The sequence below is a fragment of the Trichoplusia ni genome, chromosome 4 (assembly GCF_003590095.1).
Source record: "Trichoplusia ni isolate ovarian cell line Hi5 chromosome 4, tn1, whole genome shotgun sequence".
In the NCBI taxonomy this organism is placed as follows: domain Eukaryota; kingdom Metazoa; phylum Arthropoda; class Insecta; order Lepidoptera; family Noctuidae; genus Trichoplusia; species Trichoplusia ni.
Genome location: NC_039481.1, coordinates 5,358,982 through 5,381,186, shown reverse-complemented (window position 1 = coordinate 5,381,186; position 22,205 = coordinate 5,358,982). Strand labels below are relative to the sequence as shown.

General features: G+C 35.3%; 2 protein-coding genes across 2 annotated transcripts; one reads left to right on the top strand and one right to left on the bottom strand.

The window, feature by feature from the left end:
- Positions 1-325: 325 nt before the first annotated feature.
- Positions 326-9,552, bottom strand: LOC113493523 (AP-3 complex subunit delta). The gene is made up of 19 exons (XM_026871533.1): positions 9,319-9,552; positions 8,623-8,718; positions 8,058-8,327; positions 7,781-7,910; positions 7,563-7,702; positions 6,398-6,471; positions 5,297-5,445; positions 4,878-5,023; positions 4,592-4,793; positions 4,302-4,473; positions 3,862-4,027; positions 3,348-3,541; positions 2,880-3,038; positions 2,441-2,585; positions 1,967-2,096; positions 1,709-1,834; positions 1,487-1,616; positions 830-1,233; positions 326-630 (listed from the first exon to the last, which is right to left on the bottom strand). Exons 1-19 carry the CDS (start codon positions 9,412-9,414, stop codon positions 560-562), a joined length of 3,000 nt encoding a protein of 999 aa, XP_026727334.1. The 5' UTR covers positions 9,415-9,552; the 3' UTR covers positions 326-559.
- A 245-nt stretch (positions 9,553-9,797) lies between these two features.
- On the top strand, positions 9,798-11,333 carry LOC113493524 (COMM domain-containing protein 2-like). Its single transcript, XM_026871534.1, has 5 exons — positions 9,798-10,015; positions 10,089-10,166; positions 10,370-10,452; positions 10,540-10,713; positions 10,950-11,333. The coding sequence occupies exons 1-5, from the start codon at positions 9,949-9,951 to the stop codon at positions 11,265-11,267; spliced, it is 720 nt and encodes a 239-aa protein (XP_026727335.1). The 5' UTR covers positions 9,798-9,948; the 3' UTR covers positions 11,268-11,333.
- Positions 11,334-22,205: the final 10,872 nt, after the last annotated feature.

Sequence of the window (22,205 nt, the reverse complement as noted above, 5' to 3'; positions counted from 1 at the left end):
TCACAATTTCTTAAGTCCAGCTTTATTTTATTAAGATGGCATTAGAAGCTGAAGTTGCTCAAGCAGTTTTCTTTTTCAGATATGCGCTTGACTCTTTATATTTATTACACATAAATTGGGTCTATCAATATGTATTGTGCTTTTGCATGTTTTTATATAATATTTGGGAAAAAATCTTGTAACTTTGTTGTTTATATTTTATTTTATTGTATACCGTTTTGTTTGTATGGCCTCTGTACGTGTTTATCAAACTTTTTAAATGTGAGTGTTAATGCAATTGAAAAGCTCCATATTGATAAATCATTTTTAATAATAAAACTGTACATGATTAATATATTTAACTTTTTATTTGTTACTATATAGACTTATTGAAATATTATATATTCATATAAATGGACATAGTTCACTTTGAAATATGAATAGAGTTAATAACTAATATATTGGATGTAGAACTAATCATCATTAAAAAATATTCTGAAATTGTTCAAATTAACAATTGCACTGAGACAGCGTGAGTAGCGTGACTTAAGAAAAATAAGCAATTTCCTTATTATGTACACTATATGACTTCTTTGCTAGGCGTGGATATACCTAATGCCTCTTCATATCCAGTTTTCTTTTCGTGTTTGCCTGAAAATAAGGTAAATATATTAGAATCTAGTCATAATTATTATAAAAATGCAAATCTAAACTCTCTACTTTGAAATGTAAGTACTGCTTAGTAACAGTCATGATAGTAATAGCGATTATTAGAACTAAAAAGGTTTATCTAAAGAGCACTCACTACGAAGGTAAAATGGTTGGGGTTCCTATATAATGACATTAATACCTTTTTTGGACGATTTATTCCTCTTGGACTCTTTATCTTTAGATTCTTTTTTAGATTTCTTATGTTTTTCAGTCTTCTTCCCTTTTGCATGGGGTTCAACAAGTGTCATTTCATCATCCGCGCCGTCGCTGCCTTTCGAAGTGTTTTTGCCATTCGTCTTGCTTACGTCATCGATCAGTAAACCCTCTTCAACATCAATCTGGGTTACTTCTGGTAACATTAAGTCTACTGTCTTTTGCTTAGATTTCTTTTCCTTCCTCTTCTTGGACGGTTTGTCGGCAGCATCTTTGTCGGTGGATTTGGTCTTCGACTTAGATATTTTTGTCTTTTTCTCCAGCAGGCCACTTTCGGGCGAAGGGTACTGGTGTATCCTCGATGTAAGCAGCTCTTCTTCACGCAGTGGTCTGGAAATATAAGCATGCATATTCATGAAATTGTAATCATACTGATGCTTTTTATGCAATGTGTCTACACCTGTATACACCAAACGACAATAATTTAAGAGTTGGCTATGAATGTCAAGTTATCTCTGTGTGTGCAAAAAGACATCACCATATAGTGTGGTTTGCGAATAAAGGTGATGTCAAGTTAGTCACAGCTGGTAAGTTTTGTCTGCCGTCACGAGACAAGTGTGCATGGTGTGTACTGTGTACTGACTGGTCGAGGTCGAGGTCCAGCGCGCGGTGCGGGTCGTCCCGTGGCGGCGGCGGCTCGTCGTCCGACAGCGCGGCGCCCTCCGGCAGCTCGCCGCCCTCCGCCACGGCCGGCCGGCTGATGTGGGCCTCCTCTGTGTATCACATACAAATTCAAACCATTATTTTTATTCTACACGTAAACTGTAAGTTAAAGATTATAAAAGTCAGAATGTAGTTTACATACCCTCACTGTCTGAGTCACTAGAAGGTTTGTTATCTTTTTTGCTTTTTCGTTTCTTCGAAGTCCTCTTCTCTTTTTTCTTCTTGTTGGAACTTTCTCGTGATATTAAGTATTTATCAGATCTCTTAGCTACAGAAAAAATATGAAAATAAACCATTAATACCGATTTATTGAGTCGTAGCAAGAAATTGAACATTTGCTTAGGTACTTTAAGTTTCATCGTTTTAACTAGAAACAACTAGGATAAATATAAATACTCACTATGAACTTGCAGTGGCACTTCGAGTGCTATCTCTGCGATGGGCACGTCGTCCTGCTGATACGACCGCGGCGAGTCGTCCTTCAAGTAGTGCGGGTTGTTCGCTTGCTCCTGCCTTCGAGCTTCTCTCAACTATGACACGGCAAACAATGATATATAAATATACGATGTTCGCTACTTTTACAACTTTAAAACCACTGAACTTTCATGGTAAAACTAACTGTCGCCCGCGGGCCCGCCCGCCAGTAATCGAAAATGAACCCACGGGAACATAACATTGGGATAAAAATGTCCTATGTGTTAATTCTGGTTATAAAGAAGTTTCGTTGTTTGGTTCCGTTCAGTGGTTTTTGGTGAAAGAGGAGCTATATTAAGTTGGATTATTAGAGTTCTACACTGAATTTCATAAAGCTTGGCCTGCATGCCAGAAATGTTAGTACTATATAAGCAGCAACAGTTTAGAAAATGTCTTTTACCATGGCTAGTTCTTCCGGCGTGAACTGCGCGGTAGGTCGGGGGTCTCGCGGCGGCGGCGCGAACACCGCGGCCTCGGGCTCACCCTCCGAGCTAGAGCTGTCCGACGACCAGCGCGACTGGCACAGCCACTGATCTAGGTTCAAGCTGCAGAACACACAGACAATTGTAAAGCTTATAGAACTTATTAAATGTTACTCGACTAGGAAACAATACTAGTAGTAAAATGGCCTCTGGTAGAGGCCTCATCTCATTTTACAATAAAGATCTCAACAAGGTCTCTGCATATTGGACCTGATCTTTTCAAAAAGAAAATGCTAGGAGAGTGCATTTGTTTTAGGATTAAAACACTCCGATATAAGTAACTATTTTCATGCATAGTAAAGTTAACAGACAAAAAAGCATTTGACAGAAATGCAGATAATAGGTAAATATCCATACTCTGCAGGCATCGGCACTTTCTTCTGTGCCTTGGGTGCGACAGGTTTTAGTTCTCCTTCGAAGAGTTCCGCGAGTTCCTCGATCAAGCCGCCGCTAAATCCTTGCGCAGAACTTTCTCCATTCAGATCTTCAATATTTTCAACCGTCTCTGCATTGTTGCTGTAAAAAAAAGTAAAAACCTTTCAACTACAAATATACTGTTGTACGATAGATACGTATAAGTGTATAGAATTAAATTAAAACATAGGCGTATACTTTATTGATTTTTTTTTATTTTAATGGAAACTGAATAATAGTTTTGCGGCGCGCATGAGGCTAAATAAACAACTATGAGCGCATCAACGGATCTAGTGTCTGGCAACATTTCGTGCATATAAAATGGTTTTTTTTTTTTGTATTTTAACTTCGAAATCAGGCATAGATTGGTTGAGGGTAGAACAGAGTATACATATACGCAAATGGTGTTACCTCTGGTCGTGCTCGACTAGTATGGCATCGTCCCTGGGCGTGTGTTCAGCGTGCTCCGTGAGCGCGGCGTCGGCGGGGCTGAGCCGCTGCAGCACGAGCGCCAGCAGCGCCGCCGCGTTGTGCGCGCGCTCCTGCACCTCCATGTCCTCACTGCACAGCAGCGGACGCAGGCCCGACAGGGCCTCGCGGATCACCTGCGGAAATTATTAACAAGGTGGACTCATGACACTTATGAGGCACTGTAGAGTGCCTATTCAAACTATGGTGACTAAACTGGTTATTCTTGTAAAAAGAAATTGATTTACTCATAATTTAAATTATTTTAGTGCATAATTTATTATTTTTTATGCTTGAAATAAGTGGTTGCTGGTGAAAAACCATAGAAAGAGTAATTAGTATTTCATATCACTGCGAAGGATCATAAAAGTAAAATACGACTAAATATAACTTCTTTAAGCAGAGTTGTGACGTGCAACACATAATCAATAGATTTTAAAGTCAGTAAGTTACTAACATCGATGGCGGCGTCCTTGTCGTTCCTGGCCTCGTACAGCTGCAGCAGGTTGGCGGCCAGCTTGAGCGCGGCGTGCACGCACACAGCTCGCGCGCGCACGCTGCCGCCCGAGATGCCGCCGCACTGCAGCAACGCACACACCGACGAACGCATCACCGACTCCTCGCTAGGGGAGGTATCACCAATGTTAACGACATTGACACCTTACACTTGTATTAGTGTGTCATCTCGAGAATGTGTCAATCGTGAGATTTTCTAAGGGAAAGACTATTAAGGAAACACGATTATATTGATTACACGATTATACTGCCATTATAAAGAAGCATTTCAGTATATTAATTCGTTCTTATAATATAAAACAAATCTACATAATATTATGTAGTTATGTTAAAGTGACGTGCAAACTAATCTTGGTAATCACTAGCAATGGTAATGCGTACCGGCAGTACTCGGCGAGCACGAAGGCGGCGGCGTACAGCACCTCCTTGGAGGCGGGCCCGGGCGGGGCCGCGGCGGCGCGCGCCACCAGCGCCGCGCACTCCCGCGCCGCGAACTCGCGCACCTCCGCCACGCGCGCGCCCACCTCCGTCAGCTGCGCCGCCACGATGCGACCTGCGAACACAAACACACATTATTATATGCACTCACGTACACACCACTCTTATTCTACAAAGAGCGCCTGCCTTTTTGAGCTATGTCAGTGTAATAATTTACTGAACAGTGTACCAACCGTGTTTAGCGCTGGTCTCCATCTCGGTGAGCTCAGCCAACACGGTGACGTACCACTCGAAGTCAACGACATGCTGGTAGTTGTTCTGAGAGCATATCTCAATTATGCGGGTCAGCAGCTCGTCGCGGTAGAGCGTGCCTTCGGCGCGGTCCATGTGCACCATCAACTTCTTTACAATCTCCATCAAGTTCTTTTTAGATACCTGGTGATACAAAATAATATTTTAAATTTTGCTTTACAATATTCTCACATTACAATTGAAATATATAATTAAAAAAAAGCGTACCATTCCGTATAACAAGCCCAATGCCCTCAGCCTGATTGACTCATCTTTGTCGTCGAGGCAAGCCAGGACAAGATCTTTGTGGGCTTGCACTGATTTCGGGTGGGATTTGAGAATTCTTGACATTGCCAACAGACCGAGGTATTTCACTGTAAGACAAGAGACCAACATTTAACCGAAAGAATGGAGAATATTTATTACCTGCCCTTATATTAAACTTTGAAATGGTAGCTGATGATCATATATATATATTACAAAGTAACTAGCTGTATCAATATGAACCCAACATAAACAATTACTTCCACATGGGTAATTTTCATTTAATCCAAACTGTCCTCCACATTAAGGAATGTGGTCTTTTAAGATTTCCAAATTTAGAAAACTAGGATAACAATAAAGACATTATTCAGCTTCAAACTTACAGTTTTGGTCACTGTCCTCAATGAGTATTCTAAGTTTCTGGACACAGAGTTGCACGGAGGCGGCGTGGCCCGGCATCCCGCTGCTGATACTGATCAGCACGGCAATCACCGTGTTGATGCACTCGTACAGTAACGACATCGCAGACGTACTGTCGTAAAGAATATCATATATATTCATTTTATTTATTATATTTAAAACCTTATTAAAAATTAGAATTTTCCATTAACCATTTCAATCCGAGAATATGTATAATGCATTAAGAAACCTTTGACCGACTATAAATAAAAATTATATAAAAGATACTGCCCTTGAATTACTGTTAGTTCAGGCAAATTTCCCGATTTGAGGGTAATATTCGTGGTTAATATTACGCTAAATACGTATATTTTGATGTTAGAAGACTTAGTTTTTTTTGTTGCCTTTCGGAAGTCTTGTACAGATATTTCAAGGATTGGACATTGGGTTTTAATACATACTGTAAAGTCGCCATGCTTTGAGAAGTATTTCTTTTTTTTTCTTTAGTGTATGGTTATTCTGGAGACTTAATTTTCTTCAACATTCAGTATTTTTGTAACAAATAAATGTGGCTGTTTATTACCTATGTTATAAATGTTATTTATAGTAGTTGTGTTAGTGCTATTTTTGCACATTCACAATAAAAAGTTCAGTTCCAACTGTACAATCTAAAGGTAACACAAAACATTGCTCACATTCAAAGCATAAAACTAGTGTTCCAAAGCTCTAATGTGTTCACTAGTCTTGAAGTGCTACAGTGTATACAAAAAAGCTTATTAAATAAAATGTTAAAAAAGCAATGCAAGCTGTTCTTTTTTTGTTACAAAAAATAATGTTGACAACAATTGCACTAAACATCTAGATATTGTAAACATAATAGCAACTATAGTATAACATGTTAATAGCTAGTCTTAGATACGCAAAAGAATACACATTATATTTCCTTTCACCCCATAGAGACTAAAAATAGATAAGACAACACAATTATAATGACTAAATATTACTAAAATAAATGTACTGTCAGTAGAGTTACAATTTTGAAAGGTTGGTGATGTTCCTGCACTGATTGACAGTCACTGACTCACCTATGTATTAAGTTAGTTAACGGTTCTATCAGTTTCTTGCCAAGTCGAGGCTCTAATGGGGTTAAGGCACCAAACTGCAACAAACACAATGAAACTACATAAGACTAGCTTATGTGATGGCAACTGATAGCTAATGATGACATGGGCTCTGTTCGAAATTCCCTTAATGTAGACTCTCCTTTCTGTAGTTGCATCCCATGTGCAGACAAACGTCGCACACATTGTTCTAACATTTCTCAGCAGCAAAAATAATACAAAACGTGAGTTGGATGTGCCAATTTAGTGTTGTTTGTGTACAATATTTCCAGAGGAAATTTGAATGTTAGAAATTTACAACAAGTCATGCTTATTAAATATATTTGTGAGTTTTTCTTTCTAGCGTTTTTTTTATAGGTTGTACATTTCAAACATTCCAGTATAGTCAGAATGTGGTTTTCACTAAATTATAATAGATCAATGGTGAGGTGTGGTGAATGAATCTAGCAGTTTTGGTAAACACTGTTTCTTGTAAGTTCCACTAGTAGGTAATACCTGCAAATTAGATCTATGAGGCTTTGTGTTATTTTTCTCCCAATGTCTGGTTCATACTGTGTCATTAAACCAAACTGTGAAGAATTCATAAGTTATTTCAGGAAATGTAGAGCAAAGTTCAAAACATTCATTTAAAAACACATTGATAAGACACATAATTACATGTCTTAAATAATAAAAACCTGTGTTATATTTATAACATGCTTGCATTTAATAATAGGATGCATCATAGCCTCTTGACTTGCTTTCAAAATATATGTTTATAAATAAAGATACCAAACAATTTTCTACATTCATTTGTTGATTCCACAGAACAATAACCATTCTTAGAACAATAATTTCTAATCTAATAATGATAACAGTTGACATGATTTACTCATCATTGATATCAATGTTTTCAAACTGTGGAACTGTTAGGAATAATTAGTACCAGTTATACCTTGAAAAGATACTGTTCTCATGGCTGTTGCTGACTCACTGTTGAATACAGAAGAAACACACATTTTTGACACACAATAAAACCCATTATTGTCTTCCCTGGCAGTTGTATTATAAGAAGTACAATAATAAAAAACATACATAATTAGTTCATTAAGTAAAGTTCAAAAAGTGTTAGTGAAAGTTCAGTACTTACCAATTTGATAATTTTAATCAACATCCAATTGTTGGTGGATGTTGTCATCAGCTTGAAAAATACTGGAGCTAATGAGAGGTAGTTCTTAGGATTCTTCCTGGCTAACTCACACACCACATTTACAGCAGCTGATTGTACTCCTAAAAATAAAAAAATATGATATGGACAAAATGTGAAATGTATGATCATTACATACAATTTAATAAACTGTATTGTACCTGGATCAGGATCTTCTAGTTTCTCTTTTAATTTTGGGAATGCAGGTCTTAGTGCCTCTGGATATCTTAGAAATACCTTGTACATCATTAGAACTGCTTTCATTCTTAAATATGGTTTAGTTGAACTCATCTAAAAAAACAAGAAAAATAAGATTCTTATTAGAAACTTTTGCAAGTAACATTTTACAGGCATTTTATATCATTTATACTTAACTCAAAAGATCTGAACCCTGCTTGTTGAACAAATAATGAGAAAGTGTAAAGAAGTTAAGCTTACCAAAGTCATGATATCATTAGCCAAGTCTCTGGCTAGGTCATGCGATATGAAACAGCTGAGGCCAGAGAGAGCCAGCCCCGCCTCATACTGGTTCTGTGCATTGAGATCCTTCCTAATCATATTAGTAGTGAGCATTAATAGTTCAGAATCTGCATGAAATGACTGACTGGCCGCTAAGTATCCAATGCGCTTGTAAGTAAACTTATTGGAGCTCATCACCTCTATTATGTTGAATATCGCCCAGGATATGTCATATCCCAACATTTGGAGCTGAAACATGTACAAGCATGAGAAGAACAGGTATATCTGATAAACTTAATTTAACTTCTTACTGATAAAGTTTGCACATACTGGAACTGACATATAAGTTTCAAGGATTTATGTAAATCATTCAGGTATAATTTTGATTTATACAATAGCATCCCATTATTAGATCTGTACATAGCAATCGCCATGTGCTGGTGTTATCAGTGAAGTACACTGTTTACATATGTTTATCAGTTTTTATACCTACATGCATATATTAATACCAAATAATTTTCACATATTGTATAGTTATACTCACATATGTCAACTTGGCAACGGCGTTAGCTTTGACTGCTATGTTGTCCTGACGCAGTTCTACTTTTATTTCTTCCATGCATTGTGCTATATACTTTGACTAAAATTAAATAATGCTTTTAATACTTGAAAAATATTTATGCTGCATTAAAATTATTTTTTGACAGATGTATGTGTACTGATAATTGGTTTATGATGTCTTAATCTTAATACTCATCATAAATATAGCCATGACTATAATCAATGTATAATCATTCAAGAATGTTGTTCAGTAGTGAAACATATTGACTTAAGTGACCAAAAATTCTTATACACATACAGAAATGTCAACAAGATAATATGTTGCTCATGTAAATTTTAAAATGTATCCATAATTAATGTTCACAGCAGACATTCAATGTGTAAACACAAATTTCTGTTAAATATTGTATGTGACAGGGTCTCTATAATGCATAATTTTATGGCTTGTACCAAAAATATCAACCATACAGAATTATATCACCATAAACCTACTGCTAAATTAAATTATTATTTAAAATCGGTCAAGTTCGTTCATTTACTAGAAAAAATGTGACAGTGGAGGGGTACATAAAAAGAAAGTGTCCAGAATATTTTTTAGAGGCTAAGAGTATGATCAAAAGTATCGCCAATATTAATAAACGGATAAATAAAAATAACACAGCGATACATGTATAAATACCTCATTATCTTTGTTATTTCTGATTCCTCGGACTAAATCCGTCAGATTTTTATCGAACATCCTTTCAAAGTTTCCTTTGACTTTTTTCAAAGCCATGATGCTGGACTATCTTCCGTGACCATTAATTAAGATTCTGTTATCAATTAAATTAAGTAAAACTAAAGAAACATGTCAACAAAATTACAAAATTGAAAAACTCGTAAGCAACTACGTCTACGTCAAGAAATTGACAACCATAGAGCCAACATGTTAGTTTTGATCAGAAATTATTGATGTGATTTGATTAAAGTGAAGAACATCTTGAAAAACATATCGACTAAAATTAATCTTCGGTAATCAAATAATTTGAATAAACTAAATTAATTGAGTAAGCACGAATTTTAGACGAGAACGTACATTTTATTATGTCACGTAAAACTAGTAAACACAACACTTAGATTAGGATTTGGGTGAGTTGTGTTGTGTAAAATCCTCCATTATGTCAAATACATTGTTGTTAGGACGTAAATTTCTACTGTCAATGTCAATATCATACGGGATTTTTTTAAAGAAAATATTCTTGTTTTCTACCTAATTTAAAATATTACTAGGTCGAATATATAATACTAACTGAAGCAGCTAAAACGCACAATGATTATTTTCCTAAGCGAGTTACAAAAAGAGCATTTGAGTTTAATTCACCGACACTCTATACAAGGTGAGAACCATACGATAAAGAAAGTTTTATTTTTGTTTTGTGTATTATAAGTTGAAAATGATTTTCGTTGCAGTTTTGATCGATTTCTGTAAGCTGGCTTTAGACTTCTTGAATAATGGAGTGAATAATAAGAAGTATACTATTGCAGCAGGTAAATAGTTTTGTTTATTTTTATGCAAGTCAATGCAAACTTTTATGAGTTCTGAAAGATTTTAAGCTTTATACATTAAGCTTCATGTTATATCAGAGTTCCTTGTCTAACTTCATACTTATTAAATATTTAAAATGTGAAATGACAAAATTAGCAATAGAATGTCACTTTAATCTGTGATTTTTGTATTTTTTTGTTTTCAGAAAAGCTAAACATTTCATTGACAGAAGTGCAAAATTTGGTCCATGCATTGGTATATCTGATTGTGGAAGCATGCAGACTGAATGTAAGAATAGAATAATTTTGTTAGACACTGACATTTTAGTCAGGAATGTAATACTTAAATAAATACAATTATTTCTATCATTTTCAGTTGTCAGATGCAGATTTAAAGTCATCATTGGCTTTAGCAGGTTTCTCCAATGAACAACAGGAGGTGTTGGTAAAGTTCTACAACACCAAAAAGGTGGAATTATCAGAAGCTTTGTATTTACTGCAGCAAAAAGACCCAACATACCAAGACTTAAAATGGAGGTTTGAAGTACAGGTAAAATAATATAATATTTACATTTACAAAGAAATTTATTACTTACAAAATAAATGTGCTTATATCTTCAGCTATTAAAGAATTAAGTACTGCTAAAAAAATAAGTTTCTCTACTTTGTGCTTTTTACATGCTTTTTCAATTGAATATATAAAAGTGATTGCCCTTTTGCATGCTTGCATGTTGTATGACTAACCCCTCACTAGCACTCTCTATCTCTATGTTTATTTGAATGCAGGTGGCCTCAAAAAGTTGTCATGAGGAAATAAAACCAATGGTAGCAATGGATTTTGTGCTCATGAAACCAAAAAGCTTTGGACAATACACAGAGCACAAAGAAACAAATGATGTTGAGAAAAATGAACATGTACTACCCCCAATAAGAATAAATTCAAGCATACAAGATGCCAAAGCAGCAAGCCATTGCCAAAATATTATAGAACATGTCATTCTTCAGTGTGATCTTCCCAACTTATTGCATTTAACCAACAAGTTAGATCAAGCTTTAAAAGAATCCAAAAGCCAACATGTACGTAAGGTGCAAAGATCTCTGTAGATATTAAGTGTATTTAATTGATATTATTGCCATTTTACTGTAATAAATATTTATAATTATGTTTTACATCATTGTACCCTTACTCTTTACATCACGCAATCAATCTCGTAATGAAGAATCATTGTATTCTTTTAAGGTGGTGATATGCATTGAGTGTATTATTATCAAGTTATATGTCAGACCCAACATCGTTGATTACCTAAATTCAAGTCTTAGCCTTTTAAGTTGTTTAAAAGACTCCTATTAACAAACATGCTTTGTCATGATAAGTTGGGCAATCCCATTATACTATGTTGAAATGAAACTACTTTTACGGATTTTATCGCGGTTTAATTTTAGATTTTAGTTTCATCACATTCGCGTAAACCTAAGAAACCACTATGTAACCCATTATATGTATTAGTAATTTGTAAATATTCGCGATGAGATTTTATTTAGGAACATCTCACACGGTTCGCAAAGAACTTTAAGCGATTTTACATTACTTTTTTTGAAGGCCGACTAAATCGATACCATCTTCCGTTTATTTGTTGGACATGGAAACACACGCTAGCAATAGTTCAGTGGTTGAGGTCGCCAAGCCAAACCCACTGAGCGTGACGTGTCGCGGGTTCGATCCCCGCGTAGGACAAGCATTTGTGTGGTCCACGAATGCTTGTCCTGAGTCTCGTTATCTTTGTGCATGTGATTTGTATGTTTAGGAAACCCCCGCGACACAAAGATTAAGTTCCTTAGTGCGGGAGCCGTTAAGAAATAAATAAATTTAAAGTTAAAAACTGATGACAAGTGAATGACTTAAAATGGTACATATACATCTTTCAGGCGCAGACTGACATCTATCAGCGCCTAAAAGATGTACCTATAGGTATATTGACTACATTCACGTTTTTCTTGTGGAAATTCCAATTTGTAAATCCACTTTGCATTTTGATTTCGCCCACACATATCGAACTCTCACCTGATTATGCTATCTTACACATCGCTGGGTGTTGTTATTACAGACAGCCTGGGTTATCTGTATTTTTTATCGTGATCTATCGATATACTAGAAATTACACGTGTCTTATTCGAACCAAACATAGCCTTCACATACCTACCAAGACCAACTAAGCATAGTTCTTCCTAGCGTCTGAAAATATATGGAAATACACTCTTACATCTCTATCTTACTAGCTTTTCGCCCGCGGCTTCGCCCGCGTCGTGGTCGGTTATATCGCGTTTTCAAGAGAACTCTTCAAAAGTCTGGAATAAAAACTATCCTGTTTTTTCTCAAGGTCAACTCTATCTCTGTACAAAATTTCATTAAAATCAGTTCAGTGGCTTAGACGTGAAAGCGTAACAGACAGACAGAGTTACTTTCGTAACTAAATGTCTTTGACTAGATATCTTATCACACGGATGATCATTTTAGGTAGGTTCCAAGTCGTTCGACGTGTCACGGATCTCAAAGGATGAGCGGTGTATTTATTAAAAATATTTAGTTGTTGTCCGATCTTACGAAGAGCAGCATAAAGTTCAAAAAGCTAGTAAATTGATCAATGGCGCAATGCATAAACGAGAGTGCGCGTTACATAGCGAACAGCTGTGTCGATCCTTCACAACTGCAGACTGTAGTAGGCAGAGAGGCAGTAAGCTCATTGAGTTAATTATGAATAGGGGATACCTACATGACTAACTGAATGTAGGTATGATTATCTAGACCAGAGTGCCTGTTCCTACCGCTTGAAGTATGATCGTTGCAGTAGTGAAAGAGAGACGTATAGAGTTTCAAGAGAGTCGTCGTGTGTAAATCGTGTAGTTTGCAGCGTCTTCACAACTGCAAAATATTATTTTTAAGTGATGGTGTGTCGAACTGCGACTGACTACTCAATCAATATTGGATCTACTACTGCTGGTAATAGTTTATTAATCGAACCAATTATTTGTACTCCGTTCTAATCTACAGTTAGTAATTCATAGTGTTTGGATTCATTTCTTTAATTCATCATCGTACTAGCCTAGCCTTTTCCCAACTATTGAAAAGCAAATTGTAAGACTATGCTATACCTACATATCATACCTATCTATTAAAAGCTTAACAGCTAAAGTAATGGTATGTATTATCTCATTTATACAGGAAGGTTGTAGGATTAACATGCGTGCTCTCTTAAACTATTGTTACCAATGAAAAAATCCTAACCTATGGTTTCACTAGCTGTTGCCTATGACTCCGTTCGCGTGGACTTTAGTTTACCCTTAAAATCGAAATGTCCAAAACCCGTATTTTTTATCAACTTTGACCCCATCACAATCCTTTTTCTATTTAAAAAGTAGCCTATGTCCTTCCTAAGGCTCTAGATAATCTGTGTACTAAATTTTATTACAATCGGTTCAGTGGTTTTGGCGTGAAAGAAAGACAGACAGACAAAAATACTTTCGCATTTATAATATTGATAGTATGGATAAGCACACCGGTGAAGTGTTGCGCTACGACTAGGGTATGATAACTTCTATACAGAGTGTGCTAGCTTGGGAGACATTCACTAAATACGAGATAGGCCGGATAAAAAATCCATCTCAATCCTATCTTATTCGAACAATATTGTGTTGGAAATAAGTGACAAGGCAGTAAACAAGTGACAATTGATATTATTGATAATCATTGTAGCCTTGACGTCACGAATCCTTAAAATGATGCAATGCACTGTAATAAATTTTGGAAGACTATATCTGTCGCGTTATCGATATTTTATTCATGTGACGGGTATGAATTATCAATGACTACCTGAATAGTGGTTGTGTCCAAAGATTAAAACAGTTGAAAGATAAGAAAAAACTGGAACGTCACGCAGATTGACATATCAAGGTAGGTGTGCCAATGGTCCAGTTCAAAGTTACATTGACCTTGAATTTTTCAAAAAAGACAAATATCAAGTTTATGGACGCTTCGGGTATGATAGAGAAAACTTAAAACAAAGCTTGTGGAGGTTGCCACCCTCGGAGAAAGCCCGCTATCTAGAAAAAGAACTATAACAGGCCTTGCAAAATAAGAAATAATCTAAATATCTATTGCTAAGAAAAAAATGACTATTGTTTACTGTCTTAGTTTGTTACTGTCATAACATCAACAATAACAAAATATGATTAAGACTTTTTACTAGCTCTCATTTTCTGTGCATATTGCTGGGGTAAGAAAAAAGCTTCCACGCTTATTTTAATTGTCTATGTTCGCCATTTTGAATATTCGTAGATAAAGGGTTACCACTACAATTCTAGCAAATAAGGGACTACGCACACTTAATCGGCGCCGAATATGCGGTGAAGACGGTAAGCTACTGATTTAGAATTGTTTCCTCAACAAGGATTCCTCCATTTCATTGTCTTTTCCCACAGTCCAAACGGCTGGAGAGCTTATGACATGTGAGGTATCGGTAATATCAAGGCTGTGACCCTTTCCTAAATGTTTCAATTGACGACTTAATTTTGTCATTGTGCTGTGTTATCGTCAATCCCCACTGAAAAAGCAGCGGCGCGTGGCGTGGTGGACGTGAAAGCAACTGATTGAGCGTGACGCCCTTTTGTGCGTGTTTTTCAGTGTGAATCGACCCTAATGGTAATAAGCTTATGCAGATAACGGCTTAGCTATGAATTTTAAATGCCTAGGTCATCGTGAGGCTGTTCAAACGATATCTGTTATTAGGAGTAAATAAGGCAGTTTAAGTATTAATTCAATTAATTGTATCTACCTAGTTGTAAGTTAGTAAGTAAGTAAGAGTTCCTAATTGAATTATGTATTTATGCGTTATTGTAAAAAAGGACAACGTACTATGCTGTGGGCCGTCTTTTTTTCATAGCCAGAGCACTAAAGAAGCAGCGAAGGGTGGGCGATATGGGGTGCTGTCTATATAAAAGAATACCTTGACGTTCAAAAAGTTTTACTTTGTAGCCTATCTTGACTAAATGGATCTTGATTTGAATAAAATAAACAAGGTGAACGTAAGAAATAAATAAAAATATCAGGTTTGTTGTACAGGCATAAAACAGTTAAAATTGGCACTCAATCATAAATGCATATTTGTAGTAAGTTAAGTAAGTAAAACGTTTCCAATCAGCATATCTAATCTTGATAATGTCGATGATACGCTTCAGTCCACGTAATTATTTAACATACCTATTTAACCTTGGGTTAAAACCCGAGATAAAGAATATTTTTCAGAAAATCAATGAATTATAAGTTATTTAAAAATATCTTGCATCTTTGAAAGTAAGAGATGTTTCTCATATTTTTGACGTACATCAAAAATATCGCAGTTTATTGCCACTTTTTTTTTAAGACAACCTCATTTCAGCAGACAATGTTTAAATGCGGTAGTGCCTTCGTTTCCAAGTTAACAGTGTGCGAACTTTCTTATTGAAGACATCTTACTCAGTCCGAGTCCATTTGAGTAGATATAGAAAAGGAAACAACCATTAACGGCTACTATCACCGAAAGCGGTTTCCACGGCCGATTGCTTTCGGAGCTCCAAGGTCCGTGTAGAGACTGTAGAGCAATCTCTCCTTATCCGATGGATCTTAATGACATTCACACCTGTCATTGCTTCGACGAGTGACGTGACTTGGGTCGGTCAGTTTAGTATATTGGAGCAATATGTTAGCGATATGTTCGGAGAAATTTAATTTGTCTATTGACACAGAAGTTGACTCGGTTTGAGCGTGCTCTCACTGTAATCGGTATCGTCGTGACCAGAAATAGTGGGCGTGCAATTAGCTTCCGGGCTTGGCAGCAATATTTTTCTACCTGCATTTTACAAATAATACTAACCTTTACTTTCAATATTAAGTCTATGATATGGTCAATATGATATGGTCTTATTATAAGTCGTAGATTTGAAGGAACCTTACAGAAGGAACCTTAAAATCTCCCGAGTAGTATGATCTCAAGTTGTGTTGGGATTGAATTTTCAGGAGCGATGTTTGTCTTATCACAGAATGTCATATTAAGACATATCATTAGAATTGCAATACTAAACGCTTGCCAAAATCAACACACGCGGTATGTATCATCAAGAAAGTTCCTGACTGAAAAGAAATCGGCATGACTCAAATTTCGAGCCACATAGCTAATGCCAGATACGCGCTTGGTGATATCTACGAATACGATTTCTGGATAATATGTATAATAAATAAACAGTATATAGTATATTGCTTATCAGTGATTTTTGTTTTCGCTAGACCCTCTGATTTCCACTTTGTGTAGTTAAGAGTCTAAGGTCTTTGGAGTGAAATGTGAGTGCTACTAAATCGTATAAAAGATAATGAATAGGTGTAAAGTTACCTATAAGTATTTATCATTGCAATACTTACGCAAACATGCTTTCAGGATACGATATAAATATTAACAGATACCGCTATCTTAAACCAAACTCATTCTGATACACACTTTTTGAATTACAAAAACTATTATCCAAGAATTATCGGGGCAGTTCAGAGTGCAGACATGTTTTGCAAGGCGGTGTTGATTAGATCGAATCTCGTAATTCTAAAACTAAAAACTGAAAAATATCGTGAAGCAGGCACAGGGTTGCTGGAGATATTCTATCTTTATACTAATGAATGTGCCCCATGCTCGTTCATATTGTTTTCGACACACTATTTGAGGCACGTTTGGCTAGGGCACCTGATTCTTTAGATAAGACAATGCTGTGTTAAAGTAAGTAGAGAACTCAGCTTAGAAATTACTTTAAAAAAAATAATGTGCCCTGGCTTGTAGTTGGAGTCGAGTGCCTCGCCCTACACGTGTGTATTTTGAATATTTTCATATAACTAAGTATTGAAGTCGAAAGATTGCCATAAAAGTATAATTATTAAAATTGTTTTAAGTGTTCTTGAGTCTTGTAAACTGCTTCAAATTAAACTTGCTTGATAAAAAAATGCTCAGCTAAATGTTATCTTTCCCGTTGTGATATAAAACAATCGCTTCCGTGATTGAGAATTTAAAACTTGGTTTTAATGGTTTTATTGTTTACCTCTTCGTAGTTGTATAATTTCTTATTTGCTTGTGAAAGCGAACGATTAAACTGTACTTAAGACATTATAGAGACATTAGATTCTGTAAATAATTTAAGTTATCAGGTAGAACAAATACCAAATGCTACGCCCTACGGGCCAGAATAGGAGGGCCCCGCGCTCTAATACCAGCCTGAGCGTAATAAAATGTGTTGTACGACATTTTTAAAATTGAGTGTTGCCTACACTAGTTATTGTTTAGGTATAATTCTTAAACAGCTCTACACAGAAGGTAAGTAGGTCACGTGATACGTGTTGCAATGCTATGCAGAGCCACGTGTCAGTACCCTTTACCCAGGTTCCCTCCCCTGAGGGAGTGGGTATGCATGAGGATTCCCCCGCCATACCATAAAAAAGGGTAGCACAGTTCGAGAGAATTTGATAATCTAAAGAAACCAAAGGGCCCCGAAATTTGTGAAATTTCCGAAGATGCCCGAATTTGTCCCGCGTTGGCTTAATCCGCCACTGCCAAACTACTTATAATAACCAGTTGTTTATTTAATCTTAACAAAAAATTGAAGCCTTTCTTGAGGCTAACTATGGCGGATCGCTACAAAAAATGTACCCATTTTTATGTTAAGTATACAAATTTAGCTAATGTAGGATAGCTTCATCGCTGTTCGTACAATTAAATGACCATCGTAAACGCTTCGAAATGCTTAGGAGAGCTTACAAGAATTTCAGTTACGTTGACGAGCTTTTGAATTTTTACTATTTTAAGCCATTTTGTTTTCACGCATTCTTCTCTTTCCTTTTGTACTTTCCGTTTCTTCAATAGATTTCTCCTCTCGATAAGAAGTTGCCGTTGGAAGTATGTTTTTCTTGTTTTATGAGTAAAAATCCATATCTGATTAGGGCGTTCGCGGACCTAAGCTTGCGATTAGTTCCGTGTTAGAAGATGCGTCGCACTAGCAAACCCTACAAAACAGATGATTCAACAAACTTTGATGGACCTCGCACATAGTGATTTAGTTAGAGAATGATGTTAATTAAGAACTTTTTTCAATATTTTAATTGTAACAATGTATTTATAGAATATATACATAGAGATACGTCATACGTATGTTACATTCACACCACTTTCTTCTGAAAACTTATCTTTAAATTTTAAAATTGTAGCCAATGTACTTGCGGGAATCCCGAACTTATTAGCTATGTTTAATTTTTTCGTCATGGGATTTTGGTCAACGTAATTAATGATGTTTCGCTTTTCTGCGACCGATAGGGAACACCTTTTACGTTTCTGAGCCATTTTAACTTAAATCTTTATCAATAGTGACGAGCAGAGGTATTTACATTACTTTTCATCAAAAAACAATGATTACTTTACAAACAAAAGCGTGTCGTAACGTGTCGAGACATGAATCACATTATAAGATTAAGTGTTATATTATTGGTGGAAACTTTATATAAGGTTTTGGGTTGGCAAAATTCGTTAATTAGAGGTATGAATACTTTTTCTTGATAGTTGAAGATTCGTTATTATGAGGTTGTACGCAAAGAATGTTCGCAATGTAAATTTTATATTGACTCTTATGGACAATTCAAGGGGATTACGATGAATTTGTTAAATCGAGGAAGTCGTTATATTAAGGTTGCACTATATAATAATCATGTTATGACATACCTATTTAAATATGTTGTAACATTTAATTCTACAATAAATCACGGTATTTAAAACGATAAGATATGGTTAAGATTTTATGATTATTTTTATATAAATATTCATTATAATCTTAAGAATAGATTAGACTGCATCTTTTTCGAAGTAAAATACCTAATTTGCTGGCTAAGAGAAAACCTGGTATATCTGGAAACTAGCATTCTACTCGGATAAGTTCAGTTTTAAAAAGTATTTTACAACCTGCAATAGATATTCTGATATAGAGTTCAGTAGAATACATGATGCATACTTCTCGTGTAGCGTGTAGGTAGGTATTTATCGAAATCCTAACTAGATTCAAACCCAACATGAGTTCTGGCCGTTCTGGGCCTCAATTCCGTTGCTGATAAATTAAACCTTGGAAATTAGATTAAATTGGCACTATTCGTATTATTCTAAGCATTTTGTAAAATGGAAATTCAAAACGGGGTAGAACATTCACAATCAATACAATGAATTTCCAAGTATCGTGTTGGCAAATGTTGCTTAATGATCATTAATGACTCCTTTTTTTTTTTTAAAATTATTAAAGAGTTTTTACGATCATTCAAACAACAAGCATTCATGTATTTGGTTGACGTCATGCTCAGTGGGTTTGGCATGGTGACCCATACCACTCATCCATCCCCGAAGTCAATTAAGGTTTTGAACCTAGCTAGTAAGCTGTCTTATCAAATAAATATAAAAATGAATCCGCAGTGTGAGGCGGAACTTACGTGTAAGTTACCTATTAATTAACATGCTTTGAAGCATTATCTGGTTTCACAAGTAATTAAAATACATTCAAAGATAAAGAAGTCTCTATCTAAATAAGCTTGTTGGTTGCACAACACAATTATTAACAAAAGTCCTTGATGTCGAGATGGAGACAAAATTGATATCTGAGATAAATATCGAATCGCTCAAATCGTATCTAACAATAATTTACGATAACCTAGTGATAACTAGATAGTTCGTTTCCTCTTACATAAATGACAATGAGAAATAAGATTATGTGCCTACTTACAGTTTATGTAGTTTATGTAGATTTCTTATTTTCTTATAATGAAATTTTCAACTCACATTTTCAACTAGGATTCAACAAATTCCTCAATTAAAAAACCACCAAATGAATGAAAAAAAAAATATATATGTCCAAAAAACTGTTTATTTCTAATGCAAAAGCCTACCATTCCATACCATTTGACCCCGAATAAAACCTTTTTTTAAGTCGTTTACAATAGATATTAGATATTAGCGACGTAATATAAGTAAGACGTATTTTTTCTAAAAGCTATCAGTTAGTCTTACATCGAATTAAGTATTTTATTGCCTCTTTGCTCCTCAAACAATTCAATTATTTGCCATTATACTTAAAATACATCAGTCATGAGATATCTCTATTTAAATATTTAAAAAGTATAAATAAATCTACAAAATAAGATAAAATATCTTAGCAAAATTACGTTTATTGCACAATATGTAGAAATTCCTATAAAAGTTTATTGCACAATGTTTTTTTTTTGCTGAAAGTAAGGAGAAGATAAAAGATAATGGGTCTTTTATAGATATATAGGATGATAAAGATTTTTGTAAGATTGAGTACTTCTGACGTAGAGAACCTTCAAGATATTTAGTTACGCAGAGTTGCTTTTAGGCCCTGACGAAAAGAATGCATTAAAATTGCCTCTTTAAAATGTATCTAATCGACAGACACTTGTGAAATTGTCAGGATTTTTGTTACTCTGAGGTTCTTTATTGAAATGCCAATCTTAGACAATTCTACTACACGACGGAGAGAGGATAAAAGTGTATGTTTGAGATTTTCAAATGGCAGCTTGATTATGCTTAGAAAAAAGACAGAAAGGAGAGAAAAACTAAATTATCAAATTGGAAGTAAAGCCTAAAATAGAATCGATGATAAAATATATACATACCTATAGTTTTTTTTGTCCTATCTAGAAGCGTGGTTCGTGTTTAATCTATTCACCTTAGAACAGTCAACGGTAAACTTGTTATAACCTAATAACCATATCAAGCAAAGCTTGTAATATGAATATTGTGGTAGTATGTTATTCTATTATAGATAAATTAAATCCAAAGTCAGACCAATTAACTTACTCATCCCACAAATAATTGTCCTGTTTGTGAATCGAACCCGTCATCTCCAGTAAATTAGTCAAGGCCACTTACCACTAGACTAACAGGGTAGTCAATTATTTGGACACGTTTTAAAACTAAACCTTATAAATAACTTATTATTTATAACTTGAGCGAACGTCTTGACGCTACTCGCGGTGTGTTTTATAATCGAAGGCCATCAGTGCCTACCTCTTCATTCATTAACTCAAAAGTAGTAAAACACATAACAAGGACGGAATGAGTTTATTGTTAGTAGTATAATAGCTCAGAATGTATATTTTTTATTAGTTTTTCTTGGTTGCATATCGACTCTACATTTTATTTATTTCTTTATATTGAGGTCAGTTTTGGTCCTCCATCCAAACATAACTCATGGTTTCGCTACGCACGCGCTTCTAAGAGCTTCCAGGAACCCGTTAAAGACATTCCAAGAATGAGGTTTGTAAAACAAAGAGAACGAGCAAAGAATTTAATTTACATACTTTTCGACGAAAAGTATGTAAATTAATTCGTGTCTATATTGTCTTCTTGTTTTATTTTGAATTGATTGCTTGGCAGAATAAGTCAAGCTACATATTATATTGCTAAGCTAGTTTTAACACAAATTTTGTAATATTTATCAATCCAGTGATACGTTTCAACGCGTATTTTGATCAGTTCCACTTCAACGCATCTACTTCAATCAATTTAAGATAACTTCCTAGATTAGGCACATAAAGATTGAGATTGAGAGCTAGTTATACGAACTACAAAACTCTAGTCGACTGCCTTACTTCTTGATAGGTTTTGACCGGGATAACTGACAAAAAGTACTTTTAAACTTATAACGACTTAAGTATTGTGTGACTCTACCTTGCTTAATATTAAGGGAAAAAGCATTTTAGTTGAAAGCTCATAATTGGATTCCGGTCTACAAATAAATCAGATAATCGTGGCTCTCGATTATCGTGACACTTTATTGTCTATTGAAATAATACGTAACTTTAATCTTATCTTTTTCAATAACGTTATCAATCACTACTAATAAATTGTTTCGTCGCAAAACTTGTTTATGAGAAATAAAAACAGTAGGTAACTCAGTAAAAACAGTAGTCAACAAACGAAATAA

What these genes read in the sequence shown, in the direction of transcription:
- LOC113493523 (XM_026871533.1), bottom strand. Translation starts at nt 9,414, where the DNA reads ATGGCTTTGAAAAAAGTCAAAGGAAACTTTGAAAGGATGTTCGATAAA. An exon ending in TTAACTAACTTAATACATAG is followed by an intron (nt 5,446 to 6,397) that starts GTGAGTCAGTGA and finishes TCTTTACGACAG; the next exon opens with TACGTCTGCGATGTCGTTAC. An exon ending in TAGTGACTCAGACAGTGAGG is followed by an intron (nt 1,617 to 1,708) that starts GTATGTAAACTA and finishes TGTGATACACAG; the next exon opens with AGGAGGCCCACATCAGCCGG.
- LOC113493524 (XM_026871534.1), top strand. Translation starts at nt 9,949, where the DNA reads ATGATTATTTTCCTAAGCGAGTTACAAAAAGAGCATTTGAGTTTAATT. An exon ending in TCACCGACACTCTATACAAG is followed by an intron (nt 10,016 to 10,088) that starts GTGAGAACCATA and finishes TTTTCGTTGCAG; the next exon opens with TTTTGATCGATTTCTGTAAG. An exon ending in AATGGAGGTTTGAAGTACAG is followed by an intron (nt 10,714 to 10,949) that starts GTAAAATAATAT and finishes ATTTGAATGCAG; the next exon opens with GTGGCCTCAAAAAGTTGTCA.